Here is a 13017-nt window from a genome sequence, read left to right on the forward strand (position 1 = left end):
TCAATTAAGTTGTATTTGTATAGCAACAATGGACATTAAAAGCATCTTTACAGAGATAAGTAGGTTATAAAATTTGAATATATATGTTAGTGCCTATATGTTTGTCCCTAATGAGCAAAATAGTGGCAACAGTGACAATCAAGGAAAAACTCAGTGAAATGGTATCAGAACACCTCAGCTATGTTAAAACTATAATAAATGGATTTTGTTTAAATTAATTATATATATATATTTTTTTTTTCTTACACTCCCATCAAAATTTTAAAGCCTACATTTTGTCAAGTTTGCACAGAAAGTCAAAACTGGAACCAGTCTGCACAACAGAGACCTTATAGTCTGAGCAAATGCAGTAGATACATCCGGTCGGACAGTGTCTGCACAAGCAACATTCCTCAATTTATGTTGAAAACTATTACCCGAAGTCAATAATGGTAATTTAATCTTCTTCCTCTTCTTAAGGCTGCTCACGTTAGGGTTTGCCACAGCGGATCATCCGTTTCCATACCTCACTGTACTCTACATCTGCCTACTTCAAATTAACCGTCTGCATGTCTTCCTCCTTTTCTCTAGCACATACCTCCACCTCTCCAGGCTCTTCTCAACCTACTCTCTTCTCCCACCACAAATTACAATATCATCCGCTTACATTATAGTCCATGGAGACTCCTGTCTGACCTCATCTGTCAACCTGTTAATTACCACTGCAAACAGGAAAGGGCTCAGAGCCGATCCTTGATGCAGTCCCACCCCCCCCACCTTGAACCAACCTGTCATTCCTACTACACACCTCACTGCTGTCACACTGTCCTCATACATGTCCTGCACCACCCTCACATACTTCTCTAACACACTTGGCTTCCTCATACAATACCACAACTTCTCTCTCAGCACCCTGTCATATGCATTCTCTAGCTCCACAAACACACAATGCAACTCCTTCTTACCTTCTCTATACTTATCCATCAACATTCTCAAAACAAATATTGCATCTGTGATGCTTTTCCTCGCCATGAAATCATATTGTTGCACACAGATAGTCACCTCACTCTCAGCCTGGCTTCCACTACTCTTTCCCATAACTTCATGGTGTGACTGATCAACTTTATTCCCCTGTAGTTACTGCAGGTCTGCACATCTCCCTTATTCTTAAAAATCGGTACCAGCAAACAACTTCTCCATTCCTCAGGCATCCTCTTACCTTCTAAAATCTTATTGAACAACCTGGTTAAAAACTTCACTGCCATCTCTCCTAAACATCTCTACTGGTATGTCATCTTCCTGCTTCACCATCTCCACATCATCCAACCTTCTCTCTCTCTGTCATTTTCTTTATTAATCAGCTGTTCAAAATACTCACTCCACCTTCTTAACACACTCTCCTCACTAGTCAACACATTTCCATCTACATCCTTCCCAGCTTGGTCCCTCTGCCTGGCCATTTGGTACAAATAGTTTTCTCCTTTCTTATAGTCTATCTAATCATACAGTTCTCTTGACATCCCTTTTCACCTGTTGCCGTATCTCCTTGTACTCAATTTAAAGCACAACTTCAGAGGTCTTGTGGAGTCCCTGACTTGGAGGGTCAAACCTGTTCTGATGGCACAAGGAAGACTGATTGGTGTGTATACATTTGTGGACACTGTGTCTCAAACATCTATGGGGTTGTGTACCTGCAAACCTGTCAGTGTGCCCATGCTGATTAATGTCCACTGGCAAAAGTCTCTACAGTTGGTAGATCAGTGATAGAATTGGAGCATGGAGCAGTGGAAGAAAGTGGCATGGTCTGATGAATCACTTTTGTTTTTACATCATGTGAATGGCCATGAGCAAATATATAATAGTAATATAATAGTATCTGTGTTATAAACGGCACCAGAATGCACTGTGGAAGAGGATAGTGTGCCCTGCCACATTGCAAAAACTGCTTAGGAAATATTTGACAAAAAGTACATTAAATAAATTAGGTTGTTGAATTGAGTTTATATTCCCAGTATCTCAATTTGAATGAGCATCAGTGGAAATACAATGTGGTCCTGTTTCACAACTTACAGGAAATAAAGGGTCTGTGGCTAATATCTTGAGGCCAGATACCACAACTGAATAGTGAAGTGAATTTTATACTCCATTCATTCTGTCAGATGGGTATGTTTAAGAAGGATTGACTGGCTCACCTTAACAAGCTATTTTGAGTGTCAGATATGGCCATAGAATCAATAGAAAATTGTTATAAAATCACTCGTGTTAGCTGTCTTGTCTTATGCAATCATTAAAAAACTCATATTGAAGATATCAAGGTCAAATAAACGTAAAAATCAAAACTCAGTCATAAAATGAATGCCTAATATTGTGCAGGTCCCCCTTGTGCGACCAAAACCTGTAAGTTGTGAGGCAAGGCCTCCTTAGACCAGACTTGCTTGTTTTCAAATTCTACGGATATTAGATTGAGATTGAAATCTCGGGAATTTGGATGCCAAGTCAACACCCTGAACTCAGTGTCATGTTCCTCAAACCATTCACCAAACTATTCTTGAACCAAATTCCTTTGCAGAGTATCATATAGTGTCTGATGGCTTGCTTTCTTCCCATAGTGCAATTTTATGCTACTGTTAAGATAAGTGAAACAGCTGTCCACATGATGTAAAAGAAATACATTTATCAGAAAGGTAACCTTTTTTTCTGGCCCTTACAGGATGTACTGTACCAATTCAGATGCTCTCTCATTTTAAAAGCTTTTAGAGGTGGAATAGGTATCAGAATGGGAATTCTGACTGTTTTGTGTTACGTACATAGCGATGTACTTCTGCAACTTAATGTCAATGCAAAAATATTTTATTTTCCACAATTAGTTTGATTAACAAATAAAATTATCTATAATTTGTGGAAGTAAAAATAATTATAAATTTTTTTTTTTTTAAATACAAGGCTTCTCCATTTTTCAGGGTTTATTTATGTGTAAAAATGTATTTACATCGCTTTAAAGTTCCAGTAGCTACTGGAGCTTTAAGATTTCAGTGGTTACAGTGGTTTCAGATCATAAAACTAATTTACATATTAGTAAAAGATAACACAAGTGAACACAACATGCAGTTTTTAAATAAAAGTTTTTATTATTGAGGGAAAACAAAATCCAAAACTACATGGCCCTGTGTGAAAGTGTTTGCCCCCTAAACTTAATAACTGGTTGGGCCACTCTAATCAGCAACAACTGCAATCAAGCGTTTGCAATAACTTGCAATGAAACAAAGACCATCACACTACCAGCACATACTGTTGGTATGATGTTCTTTTTCTAAAATGCAGTTACATTTACGCCAGACGTAATGGGACACACACCATCCAAAAATTTCTAATTTTGTCTCGTCAGTCCACAAAGTATTTTCCCGAAAGTCTTGGGGATCATCAATATGTTTTCTGGCAAAACTAAGACAAACCTTTATGTTCTTTTTGCTCAGCAGTGGTTTTCATCTTGGAACCATTTTTGCCCAATTTCTTTCTTATGGTGGAGTCATGAACACTGACCTTAACTGAGGCAAATGAGGTCTGCAGTTTTTTGGATGTTGTTGTGGGGTCATTTGTGACCTCTTGGATGAGTCGTCACTGTGTTCTTGGGGTAATTTTGGTCGGCCAGCCACTCCTGGGAAGGTTCTCCACTATTCCATGTTTTTGCCATTTGTGAATGATGGCTCTCACTGTGGTTCGCTGGAGTCCCAAAGCTTTATAAATGGCTTTATAACCTTTTCCAGACTGATAAATCTAGCTTACTTTCTTTCTCATTTCTTTGTGAATTTCTTTGGATCTTGGCATGGTGTCTGGCATTTGAGGATCTTTTGGTCTACTTCACTTTTTCAGGCAGGTCCTATTTAATAGATTTCTTTATTGTGAACAGGTGTGGCAGAAATCATGCCTTGGTGTGGCTAGAGAAATTTTACTCAGGTGTGATGAACCACATTTTAACAGGGGAGCAAACACTTTTTCACACGGGGCCATGTAGTTTTGGGTTTTGTTTTCCCTCAATAATAAAAACCTTTATTTAAAAAATACATGTTGTGTTCACTTGTGTTATCTTTTACTAATATTTAAATTAGTTTGATGATCTGAAACATTAAAGTGTGATAAACATGCAAAAAAATTATAAATCAGGAAGGGGACAAACACTTTTTCACACCACTGTATATCTGTATTTGTTCTTTTTTTGCTATTGTTTTAAACCCTCAAATAAAAACAAAAAATAAAAAGTGGGAAAAACTAAAAGCATGGGCTATTGCATTAGTGTAATATAGTCCTTTATTATACAATTTAAATATTGTGTTGTGTTTATGTTAGTAATATATGCACTGTTAAACTGTAACATAAATAAAAACCAGAGGAACATTCCTTGCACTAATGTATCAGTCTATTGGGAAGTGTAATGGAAAAGAATCAATACCAGATGCTGTGAGTTTTACTTGCACATAGTAGTGCTGAGTCTTTTATGTACTCTACATGGTCAAATGTATATGGAAATAAAAAAGTGTCTAGAGGCAACATCTCATATACAGTATGTAGCTTTAGGCCCCTCAAAACTCAGAGCAGGTATGTCAAATTCCAAACTTACAAAGTAACATCAGCACTAGAAGTATGCATCAGGAGTTTTATGAAATTGGTTTCCATGGCTGAGCAGCTATACATAAATATAAGTTTTTCATGGTTTGGGCTAGGTCTCTTAGTTCCAGTAAAATACAAAGATATTTCAGTCCATTGTATGCTTTGAAATTTGTTACAAAAGTTTGGGGAACACCCCTCCCTTCCTATTCCCTTTCCTATGTAAGTATGTGCAATGCAAGGTCCATAAATTCATGGTTTGATAAGGAGAAACTACAGCACCCTAAACAAAATGCTGACCTCAGCCACAATGAACACCATTTGTAATGAACTGGAACATCGTTTGTGAACTCTATATTAATGCCTCGTGGTATGGAATATTTATATTGGACTAAATATTCTAATTCATCAGGGGACCAAGTAAAAAAATGTTTAGCAATTTTATACATTGCAATGTTATAATACACGGACAAGCTCTGCCTATTGGGAAAACTTTGCAGCATCACAATCAAAGTTCTGTTTCTCAGACTGCAAACTTGTTACTAATCTAGGTAATACAGAAAACTGGTTTGCAAAACTGACCTTTCAGTAGTTCAATGCTATGTTTTAGGTTGTTTAAATTTACACACATTAACTGTAATAGGAAACCTGGTAAGTGTAAATACTGAGTAATATTCTAATGTAGTAACTAAGAATATAATCTGCGACACAATGCTGATTTGTTCAGTGGCAATAAATAAACACGGAAATCTTTTATTAATAGTGCAGCCTTATTGGGTAGTGCAGCACATAAGGGGAATGAAAAAGATAAAAAATTTAAAGACAACCCTGTTCAGGACTGCCTTATTATGAGTCCTAATAACAATCAAAAATATTATAATACAAAATGTATCTTCAATATTTCTAATAATTTGTAATTGTCCGACTTCTAAAAGCTAATTTTAGATAGGTCACAACCCATTATTAGGCAGTATGAGGTGTTCAAAACTACATCTTCACAAATATAGCTATGCTAAAGGATATCGAACATCAATGAAGTGAAATGCTGTAAAGAAGAGCGGGCTAACATTTTTTCAATATAGTGTGAGAGACTGATAAACTCTTGCCAAACTTCCAGTTATTGAAGTTTGAGTTATAGTTTTTGAGGGTGGCTCTAAAATGTTACTGAATTTTAAGAAAAAAAATTTTTTGTGTGTGTGTCACCTGGGATTATTTTTTGTTTATAGAAGGTTGTGCATTTCCAGTTGACCTTGAAATGAAGAGACATGAAAATCCCAATAGATCAGCAGTTACAAATCTTTCCTAAAAAAAAAATAATAAAAAAACACCTGTCTAATATTTTGTAGCTTTGTGCTTTGACCCATTGAGGCATGGACTTCACTAGAACTCTGTAGGTAGCACAGGCCTTTTTTAGGTGGGGCCATTCCTGAATATTATTTTGCTGTGCATCAGGGTCAGTTATTCTGCTAAAAGGGGTTGCTCAAATTCATTATACCAGGCTACTTTATTTCATTGCTCCATGATCAAGTTCCAATGTTAATGCTCTATATATATGCGTTTTCAGCATGGTTGTTAGAAAGGGCACTCTGACGAGTCAGATACTTTGCAGCCCTATACAAAGCAAGCTGTGATGCCCTGTGTGTTCAGACACCATTTTATTGTAGCCAACAAATATTGAAAATTTTCAATGAAAATTGTAAATATTTGTTGGCTACAATAAAATGGTGTCTGAACACATTCAACAAATTCAACAAATTGTTGTATAGTAGCTGTTCTGTGGGATTGGACCAAGTTTCCACATGCATCACTGGGCCTTAGGCATCCATTGCCTTTCTGATTCACTGTTTGTCCTTTCTTGAAGCACTTACGTTATGTTCTAACTGCAGACCGAAACAAACACCCCACAAGACCTGCCATTTGGGAGCTGCTTCAACCCAGTTGTCTAGCAATCACAATTTGGGCCTCCTTCAAGTCACTCAGATCCATATGTTTGCCCATTATTTCTGGTTCAAATGAATCAACTTTAAGAACATAATTTTTTTCAAAATCACATTATGACTACAGTAATCATGTTCAAAAGACAAAACAGAAATTAAATTGCAATTCAATTAAATTGCTAAATGGTTACCAATTATTTTAATATTCTTTTTATGTGATGAAAAAAAATACACATTTTAGTTAAATAATGCTAATTCTGCTCATCAAGGGTGGAGGGTGGGTTTAGGGGTTCTTAAGATTCCAAAGATTTTTGTAACAGTCATATACATTATTTAAGTCCAGAATGAAAATTTCCTATTAATCACTTCAAAAGTCCTTTTCCTTGTGGATCGATCAGTGAATGATCACAGTACAAGTGTGCAGATAAAACAGACAATGGCAAAACAGTCAACAAAACAGAGGGCATTCATCTCACAGGACTAAGATGGTGCATCAACTTCATTCATTCAATAGTAACATATAACCATAATTTAAAAAAAGAACTATAATGATATGTAACAACTTTTGGAACTGTATGAAATAGAGCACACAATCTGTATGAATCATAGAGTTTGATCAGGCTAGTTAATTATCTTGGTGCATTCTGAAAAGAAAAAGATATTCCATAAAGCCGCAAAATTATTCTACCAAAGAAAAACCATCAGCAATAATTATTCAGATAAATGTTGCCCCACATTGTAAAAGTAGTTAAGATAGATAGTGTCTTTAACCTGTACAATTTTTTTAGTTATTTCTCATATACCACCAGCCAGGAAATGCCTTTTGTTTTGGATTTAGTATAAAATCTATAAATGAAAACATGTGAATCTTTAAGTATGAACACAAAGGAGTATTAATCTGGGTTATAGAGGAACAGAGAACCAGAGCAACATTTTCATGTCTCTACATCTACATGTCTCAAATAAAACAGTGCCTTTTTTGCGATTTCCAAAAGTTAAATATAGAGTGCCATAAGGTCTGAGAGACCAGAGTTTTCCAATGTCTACTCCACTTTAATTAGCCACAGCAGGGAGTAGAAATGTCTGTTGCAACATCATTTCAAGACAGCAATGCGATTAACAGATTTTTTTGTCTTTTTTGCAGAGGCTCTATATGGGTTTAGACAAAGAAAGTATTCCAAAATGGTGATGTCATAAGATCATTACTGTGCTCTTATTATAATTTCACGGTTATTGATACTGTTTTCAGTAATGTAGAGGTGAAAAGCAAAAATAGATTTGGCCTAATTATGCATTAGCAGCAAGCGCGTTCCCTGGTTAAGTCTGATTGATCACGTCGCAGTTTCAAGCCCTTCAGCCCGGAGTCACTCGTTACTAAAAGTGGAATTTTCTGGCCTAAAACAAGAAAAAAAACATGATTTCATTCAGATCGTTAGTTGAAATAGAAAGCCCTTATATAAGCAATTTGGTGATTGGTCAGGTTTCTATATCCTTTTGGCAATATAATGTAATAGTTACAGTAAGACCACTCTATTTCAGTGCAAGCAACTAGTATATATTATAATTAATTACAATTAGACTAACCTGTGGGCTAAATCTTGTAGTCTAAGACTAATAACATTCTTCTACCAAACATAATTAGCACCCTGAAAATTATTTGGTTTTATTTTAGACTTTTTGATTGAGACTATACCCTTAATGAAGCAAAGGTAAAGAGACTATTTGCATAACTTATGTCCTTACTTATCTCAGTGAAGATTTCATTGATGTTAATAGCATTTTTGGCACTAGTTTCAACAAAAATTGCATGGATTGAGTCAGCATAGTCCTTGGCATCCTTCTCTGGTACCTCCCTGTAAAATAAAAGATGGAGAAAGAAAAAAACAAATTTATGCCATTTAACTTACATAAAATTAAAGCACATTATAAAATGTATTGAAATAGAAGGAGAATTATGCAATCAAATTTAATAATTTAACCATATTGAGCAATAATTACATATATTAAACAGGTTATTTATTAGTTATTTACATTTAATGTTAAGGAGGTACTGTTTGGCTCTAATTTGGCAAATGTTGACATTCAAAAGGTATGAAAACTTTAATATTTGATGACTCTTCCTAAAATATCATAAATGAAAAAAGTTTTCACAATGTTTATAAATGTGCTATGCATTGAATATCATGGTATGTATTGCACAAAATACAGATTTACCAAATAATTCTCTTTTAAATTAAATTAAAGCCAAACAGTACCTGTTTAAAATTGAATGAAAAGAACATTGACTTCTTTACAGTTCACCAGTGGTTTCAATTATTCAATTATTTTCATTTGGAGAGATTTTCACATAAACTTCACTACATTTCAAAGCCAAACATCTTACTATTTATTCAACTACATTTTGCGAAATCAGTTCTTTCTTTTTATTCACGAGTGGATGAGAACTTAACTGGCCAAGCATGCAGCAAGCCACCAGTCAGGGTAGAGCTCACGCTCTGTTTTGAACCTACCACTTGGTGGTATCTACTTAGCACAAACATACAGTTTGGCATCAGTTCAACAGCAAGCAGAACATTTTTAGAGTCATAAATGATGGATAAAACTCCTGACTAACTTGCCACAACACCTGTAGCCTTATTTGTGCGATTTCTTGAAAGTTTTGGGCTCATGATAATTTTAATAGATATAAATCTGTGTTTGACTCATTAATATCATTCTATTAATTGATTTGTGTGCTAAGAGTAACATTGGAGTCTTTTCACATAAACTGAGTTGATTGAACAAGAATCTTGTGATAAAAATAACAAAAGAAACATTATAGCCATAATAAATCATAGCTCTTCGGATACTTAAGTAAATTTGAGGGCAAATACTTTAGTACTTTTGCTTAACTGAAAGTTTTACGTTAGTAATATTTTACCAAGTGTATCTCTACTTTAACTCAAGTAAATTGATGTGTATGCCGTCCATCATTGGAGATTACTGAAAAAGTTAAAACATTCTATGTCAAGGAACAACACTATCACTTCTGTTGATCACAGAGCCATATTATTCAGCAATTTTGCCCTGAAACTTTCGAAATAGCAGTTTTAAATGATAATGACGCTCTCTCAACACTCTCTCTACACAAGCAGAGATGCTAGATATACAATAAAAAAGGAAAGTACACCCTATTTGAGTTCTATGGTTTTATGCATCAGGACATAATAAAAATCATGACTAACTATCAGGTCTAAGAATTAGGTGAATACCACCTCAGATAAACAACAATACATGACACACTAGGTAATAATCTCCTTTTACAAAAATCAAGCCAAAATGAAGAAACCATGCGTGAAACGTCCCCCTTATTTTTTAATAGCTAGAACAACATTTAGCAGCAATAACTTGTTTATTTTTATCACATTTGTTTATGCACAGCTCTCTTAAGTTATGTTGGAAAACTGCTTGGCCTTTAGAAGTTAAAAATGGCTGCCACTAACCCGCTTCCTGACCCCTGCTGGGACACCAAACACTTCTTTCCCAAGATGAAAGGAGGATGACAATGCTGTGGCTCTCCATGTTTGAGCACACCTGCAATAACTAGTCTAAGAGGGAGAACGGCCTACTACACACTCCCACCTGAGAACAAAGATAACTAGCTGAAAGGAGAGATAGTTTGTTCCCCATCTTATACCTGCCCCGGGTCAAATCCATGCACAGAAGCTCAGACAACAAACCCTGGCTAGATTAGATTAGATTCAACTTTATGGTCATTAAACATGTACAAGTACAAGGCAACGAAATGCAGTTTGGGTCTAACCAGAGTGCAATATCAGCAAGTGCAGGATATACAGTGTTTACATGATTTACATAAGTTAAATAGAATAGTCTTATAGGACTATAAACAGTAATTTACAGATATGTACTATGAATATAATATACATGGCTGTGCCCTCACACTTTCAGCTACAGACCCGTAGCATCCATTTAAAATTGAATGGCATGCCAACCATGTAGTTCAATCCTTATCACAGTCCCTGCTATCTTTAAGGCAACCTGCAAGGGAAACTTTGGGCAAAAACATGATGAAAACAAATACCTGAAGCACTGTGCAACAAAAAAGTGAACAAAAAAAATTAATTACAAGCCGACTATGTTAAGAGTGCCTCTGCTGACCCAAATCCACTTCTAAAAGTGTCTGCAATGGAGCATCAGAACTGAACCATTAAGGATTAAAATTCAATCCCAGCTAAAAAGATGATGTTGAATGTCGTAATACCCTAATGTTACATAGTTGTTCAATTAGTAAATTTATGACAGCCAAATTGGATATAGATAAGAATGTACTTAATGAATGAATGAATGAATTAATTAATTAAAAATACAGATTAGAATCACAGACATGACCGGTTGGGTCTTTACACTGTATTTTAGTTTGTTTGCTAGGTAAAGTTAACAGGCCAACTTCCATCAATGTGCAAGCCATGGGGAAAATGGCACACAGCAAGCCAGTGTGATGACAGTTGCACAAGAAAGAGCTGATAATCACCTACAGTAATACTAAAACTGACAGTCAAATGGAGGAATTAAAAGGAATTAATAAAATAAATTTACCTGGAATCTGTAAGATCACATTTGTTGCCAGCAATGGCCACCACTATGTTGGGGGGTCCATGCTGGTGAAGTTCCTTTACCCAGTTCTTCAAAGTTAAAAAGGACTCCTAAGAGACAAAAAAATACATTTATTATTATTTTTGATTATAAAGTTTTATGCTTTTATACTTTTGAAATAAAATGTTGACTAATTGTATTTCATACTTTTCCATATTTTTTTTTTATTATCATGAATTTAATATATTTGCATCATAAACAATTTGTTGCATTTATCTGTTGTGACTCTTGCATCACAGCTTGTGATGTTGTGATTTTCCATCTTTTCTTATCTATAAAATTGCTTTATTTTCTCTATAGACAGCTCTTTGGTCTCCATGTTGGTTTATCCTTTATCAGAATCAGAATTCTTTATTGATCCTATAGGAAAATTGTTTTAATATTGATAATAAGATGTCTGAGATCCTCCAGCACTGCTCGACTGGTACCACCTTCTCTCAGAATGAGAGGTAAGTATACTTCAAGGCTCTTCTCTGTTCTGGCACCGTGGTGGAATAAACTTTCCCTAGATGTCCGTACAGCAGAGACCCTGGCTATCTTCAAGCGACGATTGAAGACCTACCTCTTCCTGAAACACTTAAATTGGCACTTTCCAAGTTTGCTTTGTAGAATTCAAGAGTTATTTTTATATTAAGTTTATAATCTGGCGTACAAGTGTAGATTTATTCATTGCAAATGCCGCAAATGTAAATGTAATAATAATAATAATAATAATAATAATAATATGCAGGGGTTCAAGGACAGAATAGAAATTCTATTCTGAATTCTATTCTAATTCTAATAGTAAAAACAACCATTATACCTGGCAAAATGAACCATCTCTCAGTCTCATTATTATTTTTTGATCTAAAACCAAATTAAATATATAAACATACATATACTGAGACTTTTGGATAGTCACACAATTCTCATAATTCTGTCTCTGTACATCATCACAATTGAATTGTAGATTTTCAGCTTTAATTCCAGGTTTTCAAATAACCATTTAGAAATTACAGTAATATTTTACAAACTAACAAATATACTAATAACTAATAAATATGGGGGAGTGGTGGCTCCAGCGGTTAAGGCGCTGGGTTGCCGATCGGAAGGTCTGGGGTTCAAGCCCCGGTATCACCAAGCTGCCACTCTTGGGCCCTTGAGCAAGGCCCTTAACCCTCTATGCTCTGGGGGTCCCTTACGAGGGAAATATCAAGGTCCGTGACGTCGGAGTGACGTGGGGCCACCTTCCCGTGGGCTCACCACCTGCAGGAGGGACCGTAAGTGGTGCTGTGGGGATGGTGCGGTGGGGATTGGGCAGCAGTCGAAGGCGGGGGCCTGCTTAGACTGCTGCCCCCGCGACCCGAATTACGGATAAGCGGGAGAAAATGAATGGATGAATGAATGAACTAATAAATATAGGGATTTTTTTTTTTTTTATAATTACAGCATGAAGTCTATTATCCATTGAAGCAACAAATTAAGTTTTCTTTCTTTAAATGCATTGCTAAAATTTTGTAGCCATACAGCCAAAACACTGCCTCCATGTTTAACAGATGACGGATGGATTAGAAGACCTTAATGTTTTATCCACATTTTTCTCTTTTTAAAATTCTAGTCTCTTTGATTTCATCTATGCAAAGAATCCAGTTCCTGTGCTGGGTAGGCATTTTGTACAACCATTTTTTTTAACAACTGAAAAGCCCTTACCGGCTTTCTACTCTTATGTGTTACTATTGGTTTTTATTTGTAAGTATTTTGATGGTGTCTTGATTGTACCCTTTGACAATGCTGCACCTAAAAAAATGATCTTTTTTTGATAGATCTGAAAAGTTTTAACTATAATTAATATAAACAATTTGCTGCA

At 35.5% G+C, this 13017-nt stretch overlaps 1 protein-coding gene across 1 annotated transcript in view; it reads right to left on the bottom strand.

Annotated features, from left to right (window-relative positions):
- Positions 1–6700: 6700 nt before the first annotated feature.
- rab22a (RAB22A, member RAS oncogene family) overlaps positions 6701–13017 on the bottom strand; it is a 16417-nt gene continuing 10100 nt past the window's right edge. Inside the window, exons 5-7 of the mRNA XM_083534606.1 lie at positions 11115–11221; positions 8262–8371; positions 6701–7913 (exon numbers count right to left, since the gene is read on the bottom strand). Coding sequence (XP_083390732.1) covers positions 7813–7913; positions 8262–8371; positions 11115–11221 — 318 coding nt within the window. The 3' untranslated portion in view covers positions 6701–7812. The remainder of the gene's footprint in view (positions 7914–8261; positions 8372–11114; positions 11222–13017) is intronic.

This window comes from Silurus aristotelis (genome assembly GCF_946808225.1).
Source record: "Silurus aristotelis genome assembly, chromosome: 2".
Lineage (NCBI taxonomy): Eukaryota > Metazoa > Chordata > Actinopteri > Siluriformes > Siluridae > Silurus > Silurus aristotelis.